The sequence below is a fragment of the Hyaena hyaena genome, unplaced genomic scaffold (assembly GCF_003009895.1).
Source record: "Hyaena hyaena isolate Hyena2069 unplaced genomic scaffold, ASM300989v1 scaffold_376, whole genome shotgun sequence".
In the NCBI taxonomy this organism is placed as follows: domain Eukaryota; kingdom Metazoa; phylum Chordata; class Mammalia; order Carnivora; family Hyaenidae; genus Hyaena; species Hyaena hyaena.
Genome location: NW_024081008.1, coordinates 455515 through 481417, shown reverse-complemented (window position 1 = coordinate 481417; position 25903 = coordinate 455515). Strand labels below are relative to the sequence as shown.

The 25903-nt window shown below is 46.7% G+C and overlaps 1 protein-coding gene and 1 long non-coding RNA gene across 8 annotated transcripts; one reads left to right on the top strand and one right to left on the bottom strand.

The window, feature by feature from the left end:
- Positions 1–916: 916 nt before the first annotated feature.
- On the bottom strand, positions 917–19399 carry LOC120244235. 2 transcript variants are annotated; one of them, XR_005531508.1, is made up of 3 exons: positions 18980–19399; positions 18118–18182; positions 917–1080 (listed from the first exon to the last, which is right to left on the bottom strand). It is a non-coding gene; the product is annotated as an uncharacterized LOC120244235 (long non-coding RNA). The 2 variants fall into 2 exon arrangements; XR_005531509.1 differs by lacking the exon at positions 917–1080 and adding an exon at positions 17261–17299.
- A 332-nt stretch (positions 19400–19731) lies between these two features.
- MSANTD4 (Myb/SANT DNA binding domain containing 4 with coiled-coils) lies at positions 19732–25903 on the top strand. 6 transcript variants are annotated; one of them, XM_039250634.1, is made up of 4 exons: positions 19732–19930; positions 22566–23183; positions 23856–24417; positions 25711–25903. In XM_039250634.1, exons 2-3 carry the CDS (start codon positions 22722–22724, stop codon positions 24378–24380), a joined length of 987 nt encoding a protein of 328 aa, XP_039106565.1. In that variant the 5' UTR covers positions 19732–19930; positions 22566–22721; the 3' UTR covers positions 24381–24417; positions 25711–25903. The 6 variants fall into 6 exon arrangements, with proteins under 6 accessions (XP_039106565.1, XP_039106564.1, XP_039106561.1 ...); XM_039250633.1 differs by adding an exon at positions 21737–21882 and having other exon boundaries at positions 19733–19888; positions 23856–25903; XM_039250630.1 differs by having other exon boundaries at positions 19733–19888; positions 23856–25903.

The window sequence follows — 25903 nt, the reverse complement described above, 5'->3', positions numbered from 1 at the left end:
TAAAATTCAGAGCACTGTTTTCTGTTTTCCCCTTTTTTGTCCTTGTTCCTTTTTCACCACGTTAGAAAGACAAATCAAAGAAACATCTGATACGCAGGCTGAGTCGGCACAGCCACGTGACACTCTCGAGGCAAGCAGAGCCCCAGGTGTGACCTCTGACTTGATACAGAAGGTGATTTTGCAGTCAGAGACTAGCAGGTGCTGGACAAGGAAGTGCCACATACAAAGTCATCTACCTGGAATCTTTAGATGCGCCATCCCTAGGCTGCCAGAGAGAGGTTGTACCCACTGGGAAGTCCATCATAAGGAAAGGGCAAGTCATTAGAGGTCCTGTTCACAAGAGTTATGGACTCTGCAGCCACCCAATAAGAGACACCAGAATTAAGAGTGTGCACAGAGTGGGGTGCGTGCTTGTAGCGTGAGGCTGGGGAAGCAGCAATGGCCACCCTGGCCTCTGTGAACTCGTCTGTCACCTGACCAACTGTGGGCAGGTGTGGGAGTGGATAGGGACTGGATATGGGTGTCCATCAGCCAAACTCAAGGAAAGCTGATCTAGACCAAAGGGACCATCAGAAAAGTTACAATAGAGGTTGCCCTTCACCTGGATAGCTCAGTCATTAGAGTGTTGGACTCGACTTCAGCTCAGGTCATGATCTCATGGTTCATGAGTTCAAGCCCCATGCTGGGCTCTGTGCTGACAGCGAGCAGTCTGCTTGGGATTCTCTCTCTCTCTCTCTCTCTCTCTCTCTGCCCAACCCCTGTCTGCACTCATGCTTGTGCGCTCTCTCTCAAAATAAATAAATAAGCTTTAAAAAGATGTAGGTTGCCTTTTTTGGGAGCCTCTGGTGAAGAAAGGGTTGGGCTCTGACCCATCAGAAGCCCTAAGAAGCAGTGGCAGTAAGACTGGTGATAGTGGTTACTGAAGGGCAAGGTTGATGTTCGTGATGAAAGCAGCAAAATGACCAGCCAGGAGATCCAAGGCAGACGTCGAAGCTACACATTCCAGTGAGAGCCGCGGTACACAGGGCACGGTGACAGGTACCTTAGGTCTACTTCTCGGCGGCCATACCACACTCTCCTCTAGGAGTGAAGAGGGGAGCAGTCTGAGGCAGGGTGGTCACCACGCTGTCTGAAGATGTACAACCAGTAAGATGACCCCACGACAGAGCCTACAACCATCTCCCTGGGACCACACTGCCTCTCTGCAGATTTGTATTAACCAGATTATCAAACTGATCACAACGCCCACTTTAAGGAAACCACATTTGGTCAATGTTTTCTATCTTATTAATGGAACAAATTTAGCCATGGTTCAACATTACAAGGTTATCATCTGTGAGAATTATTATTGAAAAGGGAGCCCTTCATTAACCAGAATGTCTCAAAGCTTGAGAATGATTGAACTACATTATCGATCAATTCTGCAGATGAAGAGTCTACTAGCTGACTGTAAATTAAAAATACGCTTGCTCCAGAGAGATAAAAACAGCCAATACAACTTTACTGCTGTTTTGATTTCTCCTTTGCTTTTCTATTATTTAGAGAAGCACAATTGATTTTTATTTCCTCTTTCAAATTACCTTAGTCAAGAAACAATGAGAGATAGGATCCCTGTAAGGGTTTTTGATTTGTTCACATGACTGGAAAATCAGTTTGCTGATTTGCAAAATGTAGGAATGCTTTCCAGTCATATGAGGTCAAGATATAAAATACACTTGGAGGAAAAATGCTAGTAATTGCTAATAGGACTGTTATTAAAATAACATAATAGGATAATTTCTACGTTTTGTAAAAGCTACCCTGCCTAAACTGAAAGCTATCACAAAGGGCCGTGAAGGGAACACGTGACCCGTCACGAGGTCATGGCGGGCGCACACATCAGTGTTAGGACCCGGAGGCGTGCTCACGCGGCGGCAACGCGGGGCCTCCGCGACCCTCTCGCCTCCCCGCCCTCCCCTCGCGAGCGGCACGTGCGGGCTGGGGCTGGCCGGGAGCAGCGCCCGGGCTACCGAAGAGCAGAAGAGGAAGAGCAGCCCGCGCGCGCTCCCTGCCGCTGGGCAACGGCGCGCCCCGAATCCGGGGGTCCCCGCCAACCACGCGGTGCGCCAGGAGCGCGGCAGGGCGGCCCGCTTCCCACCTTGCTGCCCCGCCAGGCGGCGCCCGGCCTGAGGCTGGGAGGGCGGCGTTCTGCTGCTCTGCTGCTGGCGGAGGCTGGCGTTTCGCCTCCGTGTCCTGTCGGGACAGTCGCAAGACCTGCCCAGACTCAAGGAGGACAAACAGCCTCCTTCTACTGACGGGGCAGCGCAAGGTCACACGGGGACAGCGGGGCGGTGGGGAGGGGAGGCTGCGGCGTCTTCGGAACATCTAATCTTCCACGATCTCACACCTCTTTTGATCTGTATCCAGGGGTGTCCCCACCACACCAAACTGCCCCACAGGGACAGTAACAAGGAAGAATCACACAGCGCGTGACTTTAAACCCTCTTGTTCAAGGCTGGATTCTGTGCATCTGAGGAAACGTCTCATACAGCCATGTTGTAGGGAATCTGTGCTGCTTTTCCTAAGCATGCGGATTTAATTATGCTCAGAAAACTGGCCCAACCTCCTTCTTTTTTAAGAGAGAAAGTTGACAGAGTATTAAATCAGACCATGATGTGCATCTCAGGCCATCTGCAAAGACGTGATAGACCCAGACACTTCTAACGCGGACGCTGCTAGAAATTTGTGTTGCTCAGTCCTGACAGCCGCTCGGCCGTCAGGCCCGGCTTCCCACCACCCAGTAGGCGACTCCACTGTCCTCACCAACTTCCAGCGCTGGCCCACATACTCCAACCCACCTTCCTGCCAGACAGGAGCCGCTCATTCCTCAGAACGTGGCACAACCTAAAAACACCCAGACCCCTCACCTTCCCTCACCACCCTCCTTCTCCGCTAAGCAAACAATACAAATGGACAAAAGTCCCCACATGTATAAAAGCCCAGAGAAAAGGTGTAAGCGGGAGCAGAGAACTCGGCTGGGTGAGCAAACAAAAGAACACCGCCTTGTAAGACTCAGAAGCTGTAAATGAGACGCTGGAATGGAAAAGAACAAAAGGCAGCTGGACGATAGGCAGAGGTTCCTGAGGAAGAGGGTGAGAGGGCGGGGTTCATCCTCCAGATGGGCATCTTGAAGCAGCGAAGAGGAGGGGCCGGGGGAGGGGGTGACACGGGTACCAGTCCTTTCTATGGCCAAAAGATGTCAAGAACCAGGGCTCGGCGGAAATGGAATGGAACAGTGTGGAGAAAACACTAAAGAAAGAAAATTGAAAAGACTGATGAGATTTGGGGCTAGGGGAGAAGCAGGCCATCTGCGTCGGAGCGTCCCGCGGAGCCTTTCTGTGGGAGCTGTAAGCAGCTCCCTGTGCGTGAGCTTAGGTCGAATCAAATGACCTTCGATGTCCTTGCCTCCCTGAGAAAGTTGTGCCTCATGCTTGTGAAGAGTGCCTTGAAATAATAGTTATTACTTTAGTCAGTGATGCTGCAAAACCATTTTGTTCTCTGCATAAAACAAAACTCACGTTTGGCTTTCTTTATGGCATAATTTAAAATACTGTCCGAAGTGCACATGCATGAGTGGAAACAAGTGTAATCGAATGGCCAACACAGAGAATGCCGGGTGACACCCGTCTTCCTGACTGTCCCTACAGTGCTCTGCTGTCATGCTGGCAATGAACTACAAGGCAATCACTAGGTTTCTGCATCTGCGCAGGAAAGAATCTTCTTCTTTTCATTACTCTCAGTGCTGAGGCTGTGTCTTTTGGGTTTTCATTGTCGCTTTGTTTTCTAAGGTTCCTTACCTGACTTCTGCTCATTTTCATTTGATATTACTGTTTTCAGGAAAAAAGGAAATAGTAAATAATTGTGACTTAGTTGACAAACTAAGTGTAAAAAGTGGCTAAAAATGTTTTCATGTAGAGCTCGGTTCCTGTGAAAGAACGGCAGCTCTTACACACAGTAAGCACGACACCTTTAAACACAAAACAGAGCAGAAGTGAACACCTCACCTCGCCGACAAGGGGCCATTTCAAGGGGGTATGATGCTGGCAGGACCCTCACTGAGCAAATTTTTTAAAAATTCAAAACAAATTTAGGACTTATTCAATCATAAGTCATTGATACAGGCCATAAAGTCCACATGGTAGAGCCTCAAATTTTTGTTGAATAAACAATGGTAATTAAAACAGATAAACAACAGACTTCATGCCCAGAAGGAGGAAAATGATACTCCAGTTATTGTGTCATGGGGAGATCTCATTTCATACCTACAACACTGCAGATCACAACTGGGAAGACAGGAAATTCTCAGGGATGCTGACATTCCAGTGTTTGAACTGCATCTCCCGTACAGACCTTCCACTCTGTGGGTCACCCTGGCTCCTGTCATAATATTTGGAACACTGGGTATCAGTTTTCCACAGAGCTCTTCGAAAACACAACACAGCATCAGGGCCACGGTATTTCTACCTGGTGGGGTAACTCTATTACCTACATTAGATTGTAACACGATTGTAAACTGTGGTAAGACCATACTCCCTGTCTTCCAGAAATACACTTTGAAGCAGATAGAGATAAATGAAAAATAAAGTTCAAAGTGTTCCAAGAAAAACAGTCAAATTGTAACGACCTATGTGACGGATGGGATCATCTCTCAGGAATCAAACTTTCAAATTCTTTTCTTTTGCATCCCCTCGACCCCTCTTCAGAGCTCCTCATCCGCACATGATGGGCATTTCCTCTCCAATCCATTTGATGAAACTTCCAGGAAGAATGACTGTCCACCATCTCTCAAACTTGGGTCTCCTGTTTGTCTCAGAAGCGTTCCAAAGCCAAGGGCTGTGTTCTGGTTTTAAGGTTCAAAGGCTTTAAGTTTTCATATGGACAAGCGCTGATTCTGAGTAACCTACCTAGTGAGTTATGAAGGATTAATAAAATTCGATGTTCATAAACCAAAATTAGCACATCATGAGTTCACGGAGCATCTTGACTTCACACAATACTTAGAAACTGCAGACTTCCTCAATGTGTATGTGCATACGCTCATCACTGGAATGCCCAAAATTAGAGGAAAAATTGTTACTTTTTAAGTTATTTTGTGAGAGACAGAGACACCATAAGCAGGGAGGGGCAAAGAGAGAGGGAGAGAGAATCCCAAGCAGGCTCTGTGCTGTCAATAGAGCTAGATGCGGGGCTCTAACTCAAGAAACTCTGAGATCATGACCTGAGCTGAAACCAAGGTCGGATGCTCAACCGACTGAGCCACCCCAGCCCCCCAAATTGTTACTGTTGAATCGTATGTGTTGGTTTGACCTGGCTATAGTTTTTGACTGCCGTTAACTTACTATCTGTAAAAATTTCACTTTTAATGTTGTTTTTATCCTTTAGTGATTGATAGTTCCTTTTTTTGTTGTTATTTTGTTCACTTTCACTGTGGAACTCTCTTGCTCACTAGGGAGCACGGGGAGAGCTGTGAGTCAGGGAAGGGTTTTAAATGGAAGTGAAGTGGCTCCGAATCAACAGCACCTCAGAACCACTGCCCCTGGAGAGCTCACTTCCTGCTCGTAGATGTGAAGCTGCATTGGTGCCCTGTGTCTGCTCTGACGACACAAACGTCGTGGCTTACAACCACACAGATCTATTCTCTTATGGTTCTGGAGTTCAGAATTCCAAAGCCAGAGTCTGGGGGTTAAAATTCATTTCCTTGGTTTTCCAGTTTCTAGAGGGCTCCTTGGTGCATGGCTCCCTTCTCCCCTTCAAAGTCAGCAGGGAATGGTCTTCTGCTCACACTGAATCACCCTGATAGTCTCCTCCTCCCTCCTTGACTTATGAGGACAACCGTAATTAAAGTGGGCCCACCAGAGAGTCCAGAACAATCACCCCATCTCAAGATCTGAGATCCCGAATCGCACATGGGAGTCCATTCTGCCATGGAGTAGGGTAACATGTTCACATGCTCTGAGAATTCGGATATTCTCCCGCCTACTACGGAAATACAGTTAGCCAGCATATTCCTGGTACCTAAGAATATTTTCTGTTGCCAGAACTATCATTATGGCTGGTGGAGATGAGCTCCCGAAATCCTGAAAGGGCAGTTAATTTGGAACAAGTGAAACAAATTTATGAAAGAGACTAGAAAGCGTGCAAGTGGTACTATTATTTTCACAGTCCAGGTGCAACTGGCATTGGAGGCATTTCCTGGTCAACCGGAAACTTAACTGCCATCCAGCACGTGGCTTCTGGAGAAGAAATGCATCTTGGCCTTCCAAAGCCACCTCCTAAATGAACCTGCAGATACTAGTCATTTCTAAAGCAGACGGTACTGGGAGAAAAGTGACCCATGAGGCCACTGTGCCTACTTACACAGGACTCCGAATCGCGTAATTCCTGATGGTGCCTCAGGAAGACTTAAACGAAGGGTGCTGTGGTACAGAGGCTCATTCCATTACAACTTATTCTATCCTACTGTAAGCCAACCTCCATTTTAGGAACCACACTTCCAAAGGTGAAAGCGAGCATGGCCTCTCACTCTCCACACTAGTCCAGCAGGAGTAACAATGGGAAGTCAAGGTCATTCATCAGTTGTGGGACTGAGGCCGCCTGGATGAGTTACTATAATGACAATGCTCTGTTGGCGAGGGGAGAAGGCTGATGAAAGAAAAAGGCAGATAATCAAAGGGGCTGGAATAAATTATTGCCTGCTTTAATGATTTCGCCTCAAGCAGGCAGTGCCCTCAAGGGCTATTGCTTAAAAATAGTAATAACAACAAAATAACAAGTTTTCCATTTCAATGTGGCAAAATTCCCTATTTTCAGCAGCTCAGAAAAAATGGCTTGAAACAGCATGAAATGACATGCCTGAAACGCCAGGCGTCAGTCTCCCTGACCGCGAAAGGAGGGACACTTATTTGAACAGAAATGAGAATTTCTATTTCCCTTGCAGCCTTTTTTGCAGACGCTGCATATTTCTTCTTAAATAATGGACAGTAAAGCAAATTGCTTTCATCTCTTGAAGGGATTCTTTCTTTCTTAAATGACTTTGAACGTTTTCTCCCGTTTATGAGCATTCATACAGATAAGCATATTTTAAAAACTGACCAGAATGGAACCGTAAACCTATTTGGGAAAGCAACTGATTGTCACTATGGCAACAATGAATGGGTCTGACATTTAGTCCTTCCATTATTCTCTGTTGCTATGGTAATGAAACCTTGTATTCTGACACCATTTCCAAATTCTATTAAAATAAAGCCCCTCTCACCTCAGAGAAGGAGGAAGGGCCAGAACTATCAATGCACAAGATGTATGAGAATGTTTTCTGGTACTGGGACACAGATGATGTGAGACACACTTTGTTGCACTTTAATCAAACTGGGAAAAACATGCTTAAAAGGTGGAAAAAGTACAGAGGCAAAAACTCATTAAGTACAACAAAAGTAAAGCAAATTTTTGTTATTAAAAATCAGCTTTTGGGACACCTGGGTGGCTCAGTCATTTGGGTGTCCGACTTTGGCTCACGTCATGATCTCGTGGTTTGTGGGTTCAAGCCCTGCATTGGACTCTGTGCTGACAGCTCAGAGCCTGGGGCTGCTTCAGATTCTGTGTCTCCCTTTCTCTCTGCCCCTCCCCTCCTCACACTCTGTCTCTCTCTCAAAAGTAAACATTAAAATTTTTTTTTAAAGTCAGCTTTTTGGGGCACCTGGTTGGCTCAGTCAATAGAGTCTGAGATTTTTGATCCTAGGATTGTGAATTTGATTTAAGTAATTGAGAGATTACTTAAAAAGAAAAATAAATAAAACCTTCAGGAGAACTGCAAGATGGCAGAGAAGTAGGGAGCGCCATGCGTTTCACTTGCACCCATCTCTCAAACAGAGAAGGCCTGAAGTCATAGGACACTGAGCCACAGGAGTGTGGGAAGACAAAGAGACAGAATACACTGGGAAGGAAACCCCGTAAGTGCGTGAGTGCGAACTGGGGAAGATACGGAACCGGCCTGCGTGCAGCTGCGGGGAGTGATGAGCCCGGCGAGTCCAGGGGAAAGGAAAGAGAAGCTGAGATTGCTCATAGAACCGTCTCTGGAGAAGAGAAACAGCTCGGCTTGGAAAGAGAGTGTTTTTTAGCTCTGGCTGGGGGGCTGACTTTGAACTAGGTGCCCCCCGTCCCAGAAGGCGCCAGGAAAAACTGCTCTGCAGCGCTCCCGGCACCGGCCCCGCCAGCGGCGCGGACTCTGCGGACCTGAAGCCGCTACCTTCCCCGCACGCTCATGAAACACACCGAGGCCTCGGATCTCAGGTTGTATCCCTACTTGACCCTGCAGATCTGAGGCTACGACACTTCCCCCACCCCCCACTCAACCCCTGGCAGCAGGGAAGCAGCGACCTGCGGGACTGTTTTGGGCGGTATAAACAACGCCCACGGACTGGAACCTGGAAATGAGGCCAGGCGTGGGGCATAGAACTCAGCCCACCTTGGCTACGTCCTCAGCACAGGGAGATCGGACCCGAAGAAGTGATTTGCAACGCTTGGTTGAGAAGGGACTGGAGCGACGCCATTCTTCTCCCCACAACACCAAGGGGGGCCTCAGGGAGCAGCCAGCAGGTCATAGTGGAGGTGAGACTAGCCTACACCAACCACGCCCAGCCCTCCAGAGAGCTGTTTTGTTGTTGTTTTTACCTGAGCCTGGGGTTGCCTGTTTGTTGGTTTTGTCTGTGCATTTGTGTACCTTTGTTCCCTCTGTGCTTGTCTGTTTTCTTTTTCCAGGGCTACCTCAAGAAACAAGCCAAGGTACACATGGTGGAGAGTCCCAAATACCTCTACTAGTAGAGAAACAAAATAACCAAACTCTCAACAAGAGAAACCAAGAGACACCATTCGAAGAACACTTTCTGAACAGACAGGCCCTGAACAGTCAAAGAGCTCTCTTTAATACAGCAAAATTCCCATGGGCAGAGTGTACAACAAGCTTTTAAAATTAACAAGAGATAGAAAGCTAACCAAAATGACGAAACGGAATAACTCTCTTCCAAAGAAATTCCAGGAATAAATGACAGCTAAAGAACTGCTCAAAGCAGATAATAAGCAATATAACTGAACAAGAATTTAGAACAATAATCATAAAATTAATCGCTGGGCTTGAAAAAAGCATGGAAGACATCAGAGAAACGATTGCTACAAACACTATGGAGGTCAAAAATAGTTATAACGAATTTAAAAATGCTATAAATGAGATACATAATAAAATGGAGGTGTCCAATGCACGGGCTGAAGAGGCAGAAGGGAGAATAAGTGATTTAGAAGACACAATTATAGAAAAAGAGGAAACTGAGAAAAAGAGAGATAAACTGATCCAGGAACATGAAAGAAGAGTTCGAGAGTTCAGCGATACAATCAAAGGGAACAATATCCATATCATAGGAATCCCAGAAGAGAAAGGGAGAGGGAAAGGTGCTGAAGGAGTCCTTGAACAAATTATAGCAGAGAACTTCCCCAACCTGGGGAGAGAAGTAGATGTTGAAATCCAAGAGGCACAGAGAACTCCCCTCAGACGTAACTTGAATTGATCTTCTGCACAACATATCGTAGTGAAACTGGCAAAATATAAGGACAAAGAGAGAATGTTGAAAGCAGCTAGGGAGAAAAGGGCCCTCACATACAAAGGGAGACCTATCAGAGTGGCGACAGACTTATCTACTAAAACTTGGCAGGCCAGAAAGGAATGGCAGGAAATCTTCAATATGATGAACAGAAAAAATATGCAGCCTAGAATCCTCTATCCAGCAAGCTTGTCATTCAGAATAGAAGGAGAGATAAAAGTCTTTCCAAATAAACAAAAATTGAAAGAATTCGTCACCAATAAACCAGCTCTACAAGAAATCCTGAGGGGGACTCTCTGAGGGAAATATTTAAGGAACGCAAGATACCAGACACCATCACAAGCATAAATCCCACAAAGGACAAGATGACTCTAAACCCATATTTTTCAATAATAACACTGAATGTAAATGGACTAAATGCCCCAATCAAAAGACATAGGTTAGCAGAATGGATAAAAATACAATATCCATTTATTTGCTGTCTTTTAGAAACTCATTTTAGACCTGAGGACACCTTCAGATTGAAAGTAAGGGGATGGAGAAAAATCTATCATGCTACTGGAAGTAAAAAAAAAAGCTGGAGTAGCTCTACTTCTATCAAACAAACTGGACTTTAAAGTAAATACAGTAACAAGGGATGAAGAAGGGCATTATATAATAATTACCGGGTCTATCCATCAGGAAGAACTAACAATTATAAATGTCTATGCACCAAGTATGAAAGCACCGAAATATTTAAAACAATCACAAACAGAAACACTCTTATGGATAAGAATGGGCTAATAGCAGGGGACTTTAATACTCCACTTACAGCAATGGATGGATTAACTAGACAGAAAATCACTAACCTTCATACTTTTTTTCAGAGGGGCTAGAAAACCATCAAAACAACCTCCTTGAACTCAACCACAGCAATTTCTTACTTGACCCATCCCCAAAGGCAAGGGAATCAAGAGCAAAAATGAACTATTGGGGCCTCATCAAGATTAAAAGCTTGTGCACAGCAAAGGAAACAATCCATAAAACTAACAGGCAACCGATGGAATGGGAAAAGATAGTTGCAAATGACATATCAGATAAAGGGCTAGTATCCAAAATCTATAAGGAACTCAACAAACTCCACACTCAAAAAAACAATCCAGTGAAGAAATGGGCAGAAGATATGAACAGACACTTCTCCAAAGATTACATCCAGATTGCCAACAGACACATGAAACGATGCTCAGCATCCCTCCTCATCAGGGAATTACAAATCAAAATCACACTGAGATACCACCTCATGCCGGTCAGAGTGGCTAAAATGAGCAAATCGGAGGATTCTAGATGCTGGCGAAGGCGTGGAGAAACGGGCACCCTCCTACACTGTTGGTGGGAATGTAAACTGGTACAGCCCCTCTGGAAAACAGTGTGGAGGTTCCTCAAAAACTTAACAATAGAACTCCCCTTGGACCCAGCAATAGTACTGCTAGGAATTTACCCAAGGGATGCAGGAGTGCTGATGCATAGGGGCACATGTACCCCAAGGTTCATAGCAACATTCTCAACAATAGCCAAAACATGGAAAGAGCCTAAGTGTCCATCAATGGATGAATGGATCAAGAAGATGTGGTTTATCTATACCATGGAATACTACATGGCAATGAGAAAGAATGAAATCTGGCCATGTGTAGCAACATGGATGGACCTTGAGGGTGTTATGCTGAGCGAAATAAGTCAGGCAGAGAAGGACAGATACCATATGTTTGCACGTATAGGAGGATTAGGAGGAACTTAACGGAGGACCGTGGGGGAGAAGAAGGGGAAAAATAGTGGGGGAGAGGGAGGGAGGCAAACCATGAGAGACTCTTGAATGCTGAGAACAATGCTGAGAACAATGCTGAGGACCGTGGGGGAGAAGAAGGGGAAAAATAGTGGGGGAGAGGGAGGGAGGCAAACCATGAGAGACTCTTGAATGCTGAGAACCAACTGAGAACTGATCCCCTGTGAAAAGGGGATGATGGGCATGGAGGAGGGCACTTGTGGGGATGAGCACTGGGTGTTACATGGAAACCAACTTGACAATAAACTATTAAAAAAATTTACAATACATACATACAATAAAATCTTAATAAAATCATTTCAGAAATGAATGAATAAATAAAACCTTCAAAAAATCAGCCTTTTGTCTTAAACACATTTATAAGATTTATAAGATTCTGAAATTTCTAATATATTGAAATTCAACATCGAATATTAATGGATAAAGAGAATTTTTAGAAGAAATACATAGTAAGATAATGGCAACTGAGGGTCACAAAAGTTAGTAGAGAAATTACTTGGGGTTTTGAGGGGTTTCTGTGTTTAAGAAGAAAATATTATCTGAGGTCACCTGGGTGGCTCTATTGTTTAAACCTCCAAGTTCAGCTCAGGTCATGGTCTTGTGGTCTGTGAGTTTGAGCCCTGTGTCAGGCTCTATGCTGACATCTCAAAGCCTGGAGCCTGCTTCAAAGTCTGTCTCTCTTTCTCTGCCCCTCCCTTGCTCACAATCTGTTTCAGTCTCTCTCTCTCTCAAATATAAACTTTTTTTTTTTTAAATTAAAAAGACATTATCTGATCTATTATACATCAACTTTGAAATCTAGTATTAGGAACCAGTATATTATTAGATTGTTAAGTTATTATATGCAACAGTGGAAACATGCTTCAGCTACACAGTTTTGATACAAGAGAAAAGAGTAGGGAGGGATATGGAAGGAAAAGTGGGGGAGGGAGGAGCGCGTGAGAATGCCATGTAGGAGAAGGGGGGTAATAAAAGGGAAAGGGAGTGATCACGTAACAGAGCTAAGGGTAGTATAAGAACCAAAACCAGGAAGAGGTAGAGGATCTGGAGACGGCAAAGATCCTGAGAGGGTTACAGGCACATTATCAGCAGCTCTGTACGTTGCCACTGACTTCTGAAAGGATTTTCAGCTCTACGGTAACTCAGAAAAGTTGCTCACTGCTCACAGGGGATACTTCCTCTGTATCCCTACCGGCTCAGTAAGGCTTTGGCTGGGGCTGGCGCCAGCGGAGGCGCCCCCGTGGCAGCCCTCCCTTGCTGTGTGACCTGGCAGAAGCTTCCTCACTGTTCTGAGCCTCAGCTTCCTTTTCCATAAAAGGATATGTGGGGTGCCTGGATGGCTCAGCCAGTAGAGCGTCCAACTTTTGATTTCTGCTCAGGTCATGATCTCAGGGTTGTAGGACTGAGCCCCCATGTCAGGCTCTGCACTGAGCACGGAGCCTGCTTGAGATTCTCCCCCCCCCCCACTTCCTCTGGCCCTCTCCCCACTCGTTCTCTCTCTAAAAAAAAAAAATAGAATAAAATAAAATGAAATGGTATGTCCTGAATTCCATGCCTTAGTTTCCCTAATTGTAAGCCCCTTCAAAGAGATGATATGTGCAAAATACTTCACACTGTCAAGCAGCAGCTGCTACATTTCCTGCTGGGAATTAAAGGAATGGGCAGGGGCAGAGTCTGCGAAAGACACAACATGAGTGTATTCTGTCTTAGGTTTTTTTGTCTTTTGTTTTCCAAGTCATGAAGGGTTTGAGAAATCAAGTAATTTGATAGAGAAGAACATGCTCTCTGGAGTAGCCACAGGGAGGGGGCTTGGGCTGGAGTCCCCCGTCCCCTCCGCCCCCCCACCTCCACTGACCATGGGCCTGGCCTCAGGTGGCCAGAGGAGTCATATAGCATTCTGCTGCCTGTTTTTTGTAAGATGGTGATAAAAAGGTAACGCCCTGAGGCCAGAAATGAAGGGCAGAGCTTATAAATGAAAGTATGATAATTAAGAGTCTTCTGGACCCATGTCTTTATGAAGTCAGAGATTACTCTGAAACATGATCGATCCCCCCATACGGACGCCCCATATCCATCCTGTTAACTGTGGTTTCAATTTCTATTTTCACTTCTTGGCCTTGCAGATGTAGTGTGGTGCACTGAAGGGCATTAAGAAGTGTGTTTGGGAATAGGGGACAGGCTAAAATCTGAGGTGCTCTCTGTTCCTGGATCTTGTGAAATGTTTTTTTTTTTTTTCTGTGCCCCTTCTGACCTTTGTTCTTGCTTGTATATGAACCCAAAAAGTCTGGCCAAGAATCACAGCTCCTGTCTTTTAAAAATTTAAATGAGGGGCGCCTGGCTGCCTCAGTCTGTAGAGAATGTGACTCTTGATCTCAGGGTCAGGAGTTCAAGCCCTGAATTGCACACAGAGATTATTTAAAATTAGAAAATAAATGAGCTGAGTAACTGAAAGCAAGTTTTCTAGGCCCACCCAGCATCCTATTTACATTTGTGTCATCGTTATTGTGTATTGAGCACAGACAAGTAATGTGAACAGGAAAAAAGTCAAGACAAGACTTAAGTCTGCCTGTGGACAGCACAGCGGTGGTGTTTGGAAGGCATTCGGTGGACAGTGGTGAAGTGAGGTCAAAGCAGTGCACCACGTGGCCCGTCCAGAGCAGGTCCCGGGCAGCTCCCGACCACTGACAAATGCCCTAAGGCCACTGCTCAGAGGAACTACATGACCTCGGTCCATTCCACAAGCCCAAATCCAGATAGGTTTGGGAGCGAACAGTAAATCCATGGTCCGTGTGAGGTGCTGGGGTAAGAGTCACATGACACGACCCTAGCCTTTGAGGAGCTTCTAGCACAGTCCAAACACGTTAGGAAAAGAAAGTATCCTGTGGGTGAGTGAGTGTTATCCCGACTGCACAAAAATCTTTCCAAATGTTTTGGCCACCTTCAAATCTCCTGGCCGGTTGCAGGAACAGCCACTTTGGGGGGTGGGTTACAGGATGGGGTTTGAGTGTAGACTACCTGGGTTTACACTGAGGTCGGCTACTGACTATCCGTGCAGCTTTGGAAAGATACCTAACATCACTTGTACTTAGTTTCCTCATCTAAAAAGTGTGACGAAGCGTAGCCACAAAGGGTCGTTAACTAGATTCATGTCAGTTAACTAGATTCATGTCTATGAAGCCCTTAGAACAGTGATTGGCACAGAATAGTATTCGGTACTTATTTCTGAAGTGAAATGAGGAAAGAGACCTGGTCAGTGGATGAAAAGTCCCCACCCTCAAAACTCTGTGTAATTCTTACCAAAGCAACTCAAGAATGAGTGTGCATAAACTGGTGCAGCCCCTCTGGAAAAGAGTATGAAGGTTCCCCAAACGATTAAAAATACAACCACCATGTGACTCAGCAATTGTACTACTAGGTATTTATCCAAGGGATGCAGGTGTGCTGTTTCAAAGGGCACATGCACCCTAATGTTTATAGCAGCGCTATCAACAATAGCCAAAGTATGGAAAGAGCCCACATCTCCATCGATGGATGAATGGATAAAGAAAATGTGGTGTGTATGTATTAGTCATCAAATAGAATGAAATCCCGCCATTTGCAACAACGTGGATCGAACCAGAGGGTGTTATGCTAAGTGAAGTTAGTCAGAGAAAGACAAATATATGACTTCACTCATATGAGGACTTTAAGATACAAAACAGATGAACATAAGGGAAGAGAAGCAAAAATAATATAAAAAACAGGGAAGGGGACGAAACATAAAAGACTCTTAAATACGGAGAACACACTGAGAGTTGTTGGAGGGGTTGTGGGTGGGGAGATGGGCTAAATGGGCAAAGGGCATTGAGGAGGACACGTGTTGGGATGAGCCCTGGGTGTTCTATAGGGAATGAACACCTGGACTCTACTTCTGAAATCATCACTGCACTGTATGCTAGCTAACTTGGATGTAAATTAAAAATGAAAGTAAATAGGGGCACCTGGGTGACTCAGTCGGTTAAGCGTCCGACTTCGGCTCAGGTCATGATCTCATGGTTCGTGGGTTCAAGCCCCACGTCGGGCTCTGTGCTGACAGCTAGCTCAGAGCCTGGAGCCTGTTTCAGATTCTGTATCTCCCCCTCTCTCTCTCTGAACCCCCCCGTTCGTGCTGTCTCTCTCCCTCTCAGAAATAAATAAAACATAAAAAAAATTTAAAAAACTAAGGTAAATAAATAAAAAAATTAAAATTAAAAAAGAATTGCATGCATAAAAATGAACCAAGAGGTTACAAAAACTGAGTCATTTCTTAAAGTGAGAATGCAATATGATTCATCTTTACTACTAAAATGAAATTTTTGCACGCGAAAAGGGCTAGATCAGCTTCACTAAACATTCAGTATACAAATACATATATACTAAACATTCAGTATATGTTTGGAATGGGGTGATTTAAAATATAAGCTATTTTGCATGAATAAAGCTCATTCTGCAGGGGATTCGAAGATACAGATGCTCATCCCACAAAACTGTTACAGCTGTCTTCAACAAGAGGGCTCTCTGACTGCCAAACAGAAAGAGAAACCACAAGTGTATGTATATACACCAGAAGTGAATTTCTTAAAAGGGCTCCAAACAGAAAGTCACCAGGGCACACATTTCAACTTGCAAAAATAGATTTGTAATTAATCTGTTTCTCCCCTGGGCAACTCCATGTCCACGAGCACAGGGATGAAAGCTGGGATGATCTTCAGAAAAAGTACCGTGAGTGATTTCCTACCAAGCACTGACCTGCACTATTTCATCGGCTACGCAGGAGAGACCAAACCTCCCACCAGAAACAAAACTGGCAACGGACCCACAGGTGATGCTGGTTGGAATGCTGGGACCCATCTGACATCTGGAGATTTGATACCAGACTGATCTTGGAAATGAAAATCTGCCATCCCTACCTCTTCAAATAGCTTGAGTTCTAACAATTCCTATTTTCCACCATTATGAAAAACAAAATCCATAGGAACTATTGGCTTTCCATTCAATGTAAAGTTTTTAGAAGCACAAAATTTGCCAGTGAAAAGCTTTCAATGTCATTTTAGAAACCATTATAATTTAACTGATAGATGATGAGAATTGCAAGCAATTGGGCGACACCACAGAGGACAGAACAGAGTGAGCTTTATTGTGTTGGTGTTCAGTTCGAATCAGCAAACACGTGTTCGCCAACCTAAATAACAGGTGGTGTTAGGTGCTACAGATAAAAGGGAAGAAGGTAATAGCAATTCAGTGGAAATCTAAATCAGACTATTTATATTCATAAAACGCCTGTAAAAAATGACAAGTTGATCTGTTCTAAGGTTGTCAAGGAAGAGCAGGTGTTGAAGAACAAGACCATGTCACAAGGACAGGACAGGAGGAAGACATGTGCAAAGGCAAAAATGGGGAGTAAAAACAGCACAACACAGTCCCCGCTGATATAAAACGTAGGTTAGAACACGTCCGCTGGATTACTTTTATGTTAACTAAACTGCATTCACAGGAGAGACAGCACAAATGATTTTCTTCTTTCCCTTTGATTAAACAACAAGCAACGAAATAGAAATATTTTAAGTACTATATTCTCATTCTCAGACCTTTAATAAGCTGTGGCCAAGCACAGCCTACAATACTCTTGTCTAATAGAAATATAAACGCATGGGGCACCTGGGTGGCTCAGCCAGTTAAGTATCGGACTTTGGCTCAGGTCATGATCTCGCGGCTTGTGGGTTCGAGCCCCACATCGGGTGCTGTGCTGGCAGCTCAGAGCCTGGAGTCTGTTTCAGATTCTGTCTCTCTCTCTCTCTCTCTCTCTTTCTGCCCGTCCCCTGCTCATGTTCTGTCTCTGTCTGTCTCAAAAATAAATAAAAACTATAAAAAGTTTTTCTAAAAAGAAATAATGCAAACACATATAGAAGATTAAATTTTCTATTAACCTCATTCTAAAAAGAAAGAAAGAAATCAATTATTAAAATTAATTTTAATAATATAGTTTCCTTAACCCAATTATGAAAACTGTTATAATTTAACTTATAATCAATATGACAATTGTTGATTAGACACGGTACATTTTTGTACTAAATCTTTGAAATCCTGTATATATTTTAGTGTTACAGTACATCTCAATTCAGATGCTATTTTTTTTATTGGAAATACTCCATCTGCATAGAGATTTCAAAAAATTTATAATTGAAAAAGGAAATTCACATAACTCAAGTTTTCCAAACGAACTTAGAAGTTATCCAGTCACTGGATTGACTAAATTCCATTTTTAAAGGAAAGTTATTTAAGTAAGAACTAATTCAGGTATTCAGTTGCCCTAGCCACATTTCAGGTGCTGATCTGGCTAGTGGCTACTACAGTTGGACAGCTCAGTTCTAGAAGAAGTGTGTAAGAACCTGGTGTCAAATCTCTAGCCTGAAGTTAATATTAGCTAAAATCAAATCAGTAAACAGACTATCAGGTCCAGAATGGGGCATTGGTATTAGGAGTCTGGGATTACCCCCGCATCTCTCCCTTGTTGGCCCACATGTACTCACGCAAGTGACAGCTGAGAAAAAACAGTGAGTGCCTAGAAAAGGCCTTTCAATCAGCATGAGACTGAGGTTTAATTGCAGGAACGTGAAAGAGTTCCTATGAAAGCAGAAGGTTCTTGGTACTTACGGACACATTCTAGGTGTATCTCTGCTACTGAAGGAAACATAATGGACTCAACAGGTGGACATACTCTGAAAGGGAGCACAGAGAAAGCATCTGGTTATAATTGGAATGGAGTGTTCGCTTACTTTCCCACTGCACTCACCTGAGAAACATCCACCACGAACAAAACCCAAAATCATAAAATCTAAGTTCTCCTATTTAAAAAACAAAACAAAACCCAAAAGAAAACAAAACAACAAAAGAACTCACACTTGCCTGTTCTCATTAGACAAAAGTACAGGCAGGCTTCTTATGCAAACTCTTAAGTGCAATCTGGAAGACTAAACCCATCACGACATTTCAAAAAACCTATTTCATAAGCATTTCCTATATTGTGAACTGGAGCTCCTCCAGGAACATCCAGGAAGCATCACCATTCATCCAGAATGTTCCATTACTTATTCACCAAATCTCTTGTGAGTGCCTCTTAGATTCTAGGGCCACTGTGCTGGGCAGAGAAAGTACACGAGCGAACAAGAAAGATCACCCACACACAACAGGTGAGAAGAGCGGACAGACATAAGGTGCCCCCTCCCGAGGTGAAGGGTCGGAGTAGAACAGGACACCAGGTGGGGCCTTGGACCACACTTAGGCTGACACTGGTTATTCATCTGAACCTCAGACGTGAGCGCCCGTTTAACGGGAGACACCTACGTCAGACAGGCGGCCTGGAAGGAGAGGGAGGCAGGTGCGGGGAAAGGAGGCTTCCCTCAGAAAGAACTCGTGAACCGAGCCCCGAGGCTGGCAGGGAGGTCAGGGGACAGAAATTACAGGTGGGTGCCAGGCGACACAGAGACCCCAAGCCACGGTGGCGGCGGGAACATACCACCGGCAGGCGGGGAGGGGTGGCGATGTTGCTGGAAGACCAAGCAACCCTTGGAAAAGCGCTGCACTACTCGTCAGAGCCGTGGCCGCACAGCTGCACACCCCCAGCCCTGGCCACATGGGAAGCACAGGTCACACGGCCACAACCACCAGTGACATCAGGACTGGGGGCGGCGGCGCACCAGGCGACTGCCAAGGGCCACTGAGGTGTGGACAGCGAGTGAAGACAGCACGCGTTGCGGAAAACTGGGAAGAAGCGGTCAACAGGTCAACGTTTCTGGAGGCGTCAAGTGACACCAGGACACTACGCGACACGCGGGCGGAGCTGCACGGAGACCCCCGGCTGTGGCACCGGCGGTCTCGGAGGCCCGGCCGAGGCCACGCGGACCACACTCCGCACAGCGGAGGGGAGGGGGGCCAGGACGCCGGGGGGCCACGCCGAGGCCGCACTTCCTCTCTGCCCTTTCAGCAGCTGCGGGTCAAGGACAGGGCAAGCGTTTGGAGGCGGGGCGGCCAGGGCTCCAATCAGAAGGAAAAGCGCTACAGGCTGATCGCTAGCGACCAATCCGCTTCTAGAGCCCACTTGACTGACAGAGCCGCGCGCCAACGCGCGCGCGCAGAGCGGGAGGCCGCGAATCACAGGGGGGCGGAACTCCAGGGCACTAACCCGGAACCGGTTGGGGACCCGCTTCCCATTGTGAGGCCAGACCTGGGGCGGGCCCTCAGCCAGAATGGCTCTACCCTCTGGACCAATGGAGGAGACGTCTCTCACGGGTGGCAGCCGTGTCACCCAACGGGTGGCGGCAGGAGGCGGGCGAAGCTGGTGGGCGGGGAGTCAGGGAGGCATCTTTTTTTCCTCCCCTCTAGTCCCGTGAGAGGAGACCGGGTGGAGGTGCCGCTGGGGTCGCAGGTGAGCGGTTCTGCCCCGGAGGCGGCGGCGGCGCCGCGCACGGTGGGTGCCCTGGTGACGGGGAGGAGCCCGGCGGCAGGTGGCCGTCCCTGCGCGGCTGGCTTCGCCCTGGGGTGCGCTGTAGCGGGGCGCGGGGAGCACCAGTGCGGGCGGAGCGTGGGGAGGGCCGTGTCCGCCGCGTCGGCGCGCTAGTCGGGGCTCCGACGTCCACACGCAGGTGGCAGGTGCGGCGGCGGGGCCCGGCCACCTCCCCCGGGTGGGCCTCCTCCCGCCCCGCGCCCGCCCCGAGTCCTGGCCCCCCCACCCGAGAGCGCGGCGGGGACACCGAGAAGCGCGTGTACCCGCTCGGAGAACAGGTGGCCCTCAAGACACCCGCAGGTGCCCACTGCCCAGCACGACTCTGAGACGGGAGCGTCAGCTCAGCCGGGAAGGGAATTTCCCAGAAGACTTTGTGGGCGCGGGGAGCCGGGGAACTTGGGGGAGTTGATGTAGTTTGTGATGTTTTCTTCTTTTCCCTTGAACCACCTAATGAATTTACCAAAAAAAAAAGTTTGTACCTAGAATTGACTGCCTGAATGTCCTCAGAGCTCTTAGTTTTGCCTTCTCGCGTAGTGTTAGTAACTTCTTTCTCGAGTGTCCTTGAAGAAAAAAAAACCCGTTTTAATATGCTTTTGGCGGTACGTCATCCCCCCAGGTATGAGGGAAGCGAACCGCTGTAGCTTTCCCGCCGGCCGGAGAGACGGTGAGCTGCCGCTTCAGGAAGACGGCTCTCCGCGCCAGGGCTTGGAAGAGCTGCCGCTTTTCCCTTCTGCAAAGACAGGGAACAGAACCAGTCTAACAGATGCCGGCCACCTGAAATGGCATCTCTGCACGTTTTAGGAAGTGGTTCTCTCTCCCCAGCACCAAGAGTTGGTGCCTGGCACATAGTGGGAACTCAGTAAATGTTTGAGTACATTATTAGGTAGCACATGATAGAAATCCAAGCTGTGAGAATCAAAATGCAAAGGAGAACAGAAAAAAAAATCCTGGAAACACAGCTTAGTTTTTATCCATGCAAAGGTACCTACCACATTTCAACTCAGGTGCAAATTTCAACTGATTTTGGTACTTTCTTACATTAATCAGAGGTGTCAGAGGTTTTCACACAATTAAGCTGTGTCTGGAGATCTAAGCTACACTTCCACAGGAATATTGTGCTAAGTCATATTCCTACTCTTATATAGCTTTTATTCTAAACACCCCATTATGCGGCTGTGATCCGGTTTATTCATCTAATCTATTGATGGATATTTGTGTTTTTACAATGCTTTACCCTTAAAAATGTGATAGCATTTTTAAAATGGTTGAAGAACGTATTTAAATGGTCTGAAACATTATCTTTTGAAACAAAAAGTCCTATCAATATATTGTATTTAACATGATAGGGAATTTGATATTATTTTAGCACTCTGTTGTGTTTTTAAGAATATCTAACTTCCTGATTCCATATCAAAAATGTGTCTTTGATAACCTACTCAGACTATAGTAGCAAAATAGCACTTTTACCTAAAATTTTCTTTTTTACCGTTTTGTAGACCTTGTTAGGTTTTTGTGTTTTCCGCATAGAGAGAGAATGAGTAGTTTATCGAAAGGCTTCACTTAATTTTACAAACTGCTGCTTGCCCATATTGACTAGGGCTGCCTTTTTCTTTTCAATATACTCTTTGCCCGTAGAAGTGTTTCAGCTTTGGCTGAAGGTAAGTTTTAGCTTACCTTCCTTGAGTTACTTTTTCTTTCCCTTTGTAACCTTTCCCATCCCCTAATCACCTTATTTTAAGTTGTGTTTGTGCCTTCTGTTTGTGAGCACAGTGTTAGGTGTTGAAGATAACGGCCTTTGGAGCCAACGGGCTCCAGACCCTTCTCCCAGATCCTCCTGGTGCTGGACCAATGGTACAGGAAGGCAAAAAGCCAAGTTTTCACTGGAGTAATTCTCTGAAGTGTGTGCTGCAACATAGGTACTAAGGAGAAGCATCTTTGGGCTGGCTTAATGTGTAAATCAGTTTGCTTCAGTTCTTTTTTATAAGCATATAAAAAATAAGGTGTATATGAAGGTAGGTTTTATATATATATAAGCAAAAATATTACATCACTTGTAAAAAGGCATATAAAAGTATTTTTAGAAATAAACCTAGTTTATAAATCTAGTACCTGGTAAGTCGCCTCTAGAGGAAAGCTGAGTACTGGGGCAGTGCATGTGATGGCTTTAATTACATAAGGAATGTTGGGCCTGAGTGCTAATTAAATGTGATCCATTATCATTACAAGTGTTCTAAAATGTTCACTAAACTGACCTGGGATCGAATGTGCAAACATGCGCGTAATTTTTGTCAGGTACCCATTTCCTAGGCCGCGGGGACCGCGTGTGCAGACGCTCCGAGTGGGGGGCGGGGTGACTGAAAGGCCATTGTGGTCGGAGAAAGAAGTAACCGGGGGTGGAGGAGAGCGAGTGAGCCAAGAGTGTGAGCCGGCAGTGAGGAGGCCAAGGAGTGGCCCGGGGGCGAGCGGCCAGGGACAGGGGGACACCCCCAGAGGCAGACGACTGGGCAGCTTTAAGCTGTGTTTCCAGGTGTGTGTCCAGCTTCCTGGGTCGAGGTACGTTGCACAGTTGGCAGTTGATTGTTTACTTTTTTCTCTTCAGTCATTGTCCAGCCTGCCTGTGCTAGCAGATGAGTGGGAGAACGCGGATTTAAACCAAGTGCCAAGAAGGGACTGCCCTTGAGTTTTGTACTTTGCAGCATTTCTCAGCCTTTCCCACCTTCTCTTCCTGTGAGAACGCCACGCTTAGGTTACGAAAATGAAGCAGCTGAAAAGGAAGCGAAAAAGCAATTTCAGTGTTCAAGAAACTCAGACCCTCTTGAAAGAAATTACAAAACGCAAAGAAGTCATTTTTTCCAAGCAGCTCAACACAACCATCAACGTGATGAAGCGGATGGCGTGGGAGGAGATTGCGCAGTGTGTGAACGCCGTGGGGGAAGGGGAGCAGAGGACAGGGACGGAGGTGAAGAGAAGGTACCTGGACTGGCGGGCGCTTATGAAGAGAAAGCGGATGAAGGCAAACCTTAAGCTGGTCGGCTCGGGGTTTCCCCTTCCCACCTCTGATTTAGACGACTCGCTCACCGAGGAGATGGATGACAAGATTGCATTCCGGAATGAGCCCAACTTTGACTGGCAGAATGTGGCAGATTTCAGGGATGCAGGCGGATCCTTAACTGAGGTCAAAGTGGAAGAGGAGGAAAGAGACCCCCAGAGCCCTGAAGTAAGTACTGGCCTCCTGTGAACCCTCTTTGTCCTTTTAGTCCCTCAGTTCTGATGTGGGAGGTTAGCACAGCCCAGGAACGGTAGAGATCCCGGCTTTCAAGCTAACTCACAAGTTTGACGTAACCAAGTCATTCCGGGTCTCCTTTGTTCAGGTCGTGAATCTCTCTTTTAACCCACATATCCTTCTCTTAATTACACACATGCCTGAAGAACGAGGGCGGGTAGGGGTGCTGGCTCTCCGCACAATCCACCATCCCTGCAGCAGCTGTGACTCCCCAGAATTAACTGCTGACAGCCTGCTGTTGATCGGGAGGCTTATCAGTAACCTAACAGTCGATTAACGTGTCATCTGTATGTTATATGTATTGTATGTGGTATTCTTAACACGAAGGAAGCTATAGAAAATAGTAAGAAAGTTGTGAGAGAAGATTCATTTCCAGCACACACCGTACTGAGCGAGGAAACATACGTGTGAGTGGACCCACACAGCTCAAGCCCACGTCGGTGAAGGGTCACCTGTATTAGTGACAACAGGCAGGTCTTTGTAAATATCTTTGAAAACCCCGGTGGTTGTCTGCGCTCACACGGTGCAGAAAGCTTTAAAGAAGCGTTTAGACGCATTGGGAGCGTGAAGCAGAAATGCATCCTGAAAAGTGCTCTGTCCTTCTAGTTCGAGATCGAGGAAGAGGAAGAGATGCTGTCCTCGGTCATCCCGGACTCCAGGAGGGAGAGCGACCTGCCCGACTTCCCCCACATCGAGGAGTTCTTCACCCTGAACTCCACGCCGGCGCGGCCTGCCTACGACGAGCCGCACGTGCTGGTCACCCTGGAGAAGCAGAAGCTGGAGCTGGAGCAGCGGCGCCTGGACTTGGAGGCTGAGAGGCTGCGGCTGGAGCGCGAGCGGCTGCAGCTGGAGCGCGAGCGGCTGCACGTCGACAGGGAGAGGCTGAGGCTGCAGATCGTGAGCTCTGAGAAGCCGCCCGCGGACGGCGAGCCAGGCCTGGGCGAGAAGCCCGGGCCGCAGCCACAGGACCTGGAGACGGAGAGGCTGAAGCTCGAGAGGGAGCGGCTGCAGCTCGAGAAGGAGCGGCTGCAGTTCTTGAAATTTGAGTCGGAGAAGCTGCAGATCGAGAAGGAGCGCTTACAGGTGGAGAAGGAGAGACTGCGGATCCAGAAGGAGGGACACTTGCAGTGACTGAGCACGGTCCCCGCTCAGCAGAGGCCTGTGAACCGTAGGTTTCCTTCTAACTTGGATGAACTGTTTTTCCCTCTTGAACGTCCGTGTTTCCAAGAGGCCAGAGGTGGGTCCGTGCGGGTGACTGTAGGCGCCAGCTGTCCATCATCTGTGCTGTGAGCCGCGTGCCCGGCACACACAGCAGGGCAGGGGCCGTCATCTGCCGTATCTGCTGAGGAAAATTCCATGGCGTCCTGTGTGATCTGTGCACGCGGGTTTAGTTATGTCTGTGAGGTTCTAGGTCCGTGCTTCTCCACATCGGGGTGGGGGTGGATCCAGACCTTGACCCCCCGGAGACGTTTGGTTGGTGGGTTGGGGGCCAGGGTGCCCTCCTCCTCCTGCCGTGCATAGGACGGGCGCCCAGAAACCCAGAAAAGACTTCTCCAACACGAAATGTCAGTGTTGCTGAGGCTGACGAGCACCTCTCTAGCTTTGGTTACAGTTCCAGAATATTAGGACCTCACATATTTAAGTGGGTAGTTACTTAAATGGCCACAGACTTTAACTATGTGACATAACTGTGTGGTGTATGGAACACGGGAAGTGACGACAATTATTAGTGTTTCTTCCCGGGTTTCCGTCTATCACCTGAGACTCCCAACATGCTACAGGGAGCCTCAGTTCATTCATCTGGCTGTTGACGCTTTAGAAGCAGCACACACTGTTTAAGGCTTAGTTCCCTTTTTTCTTTGAATTCGTGATTTTAGTTTAGATAGAAAAATTGTGATTTCAACCATGTACTGAAATTTTAATATAAGTGAATGGTTGAAGCTAGTAAAAACGGTACCGATACATAAAAATGGTACTAGTAGTCCACGAGCTTGAAATCAATAAGGGTTATTTTTTAAATAAGTACTCGCAGCTGTGGGGGAGTGGGGGTGGGGAGAGAGAGTCGTCTGTCTCCGATGGGGTGCTGGTGACGGTCGTAGCTGTGTGTGAACGAACCAGGGAAGCCCTTGCACCCACTGTCTGACCTGGTCTCTACAGGTCGTGAGAGCATCCATGGCTCTTCCTGAATCGGGGGCTCCGAGAAGGAGCAGGGCGTGAGAGTCTGGTCTCGTCCTGTGGTGAGCCTGGTCTGCGCCCCTCCCGCGGGAGCAGATTGCATCTCTTCTGAGACCAAGGGCCGGCGTAGCCTGGTGACTTGCCTTCAGTCTCCTGAAGGTTCTTTTCCCACCATGCGGGTGATTCTAACGCACACCAACGCTGAGAATCACTGCACGAGATCACTTTGTATTTTCTGGTTTCCAGGGCTGATAATGTAGCTTTAACACATGTCTTCTGTTGACAGGTACTATCTTGATTCTGCCTTTGTTCCCTGTTAATTTCAGAATGTCTTGAAACGCTATGTGATGTTACAGTAAGGACACAGAAGGAAAAAATACACTTCTGCTTCGTTACCTTGACTTCGAAATACTGTTATTTTTCTATAGCCAGAATAAACGCTTCTACCGTAGAAATAAAATTTGCCTGTGCCCACTCTC

Bases quoted from the DNA above. Each gene is read 5' to 3' on its own strand.
- MSANTD4 (XM_039250634.1), top strand. From the start codon at position 22,722: ATGAAGCAGCTGAAAAGGAAGCGAAAAAGCAATTTCAGTGTTCAAGAA. The intron at 23,184-23,855 runs GTAAGTACTGGC...CTGTCCTTCTAG, and splicing joins GAGACCCCCAGAGCCCTGAA to TTCGAGATCGAGGAAGAGGA.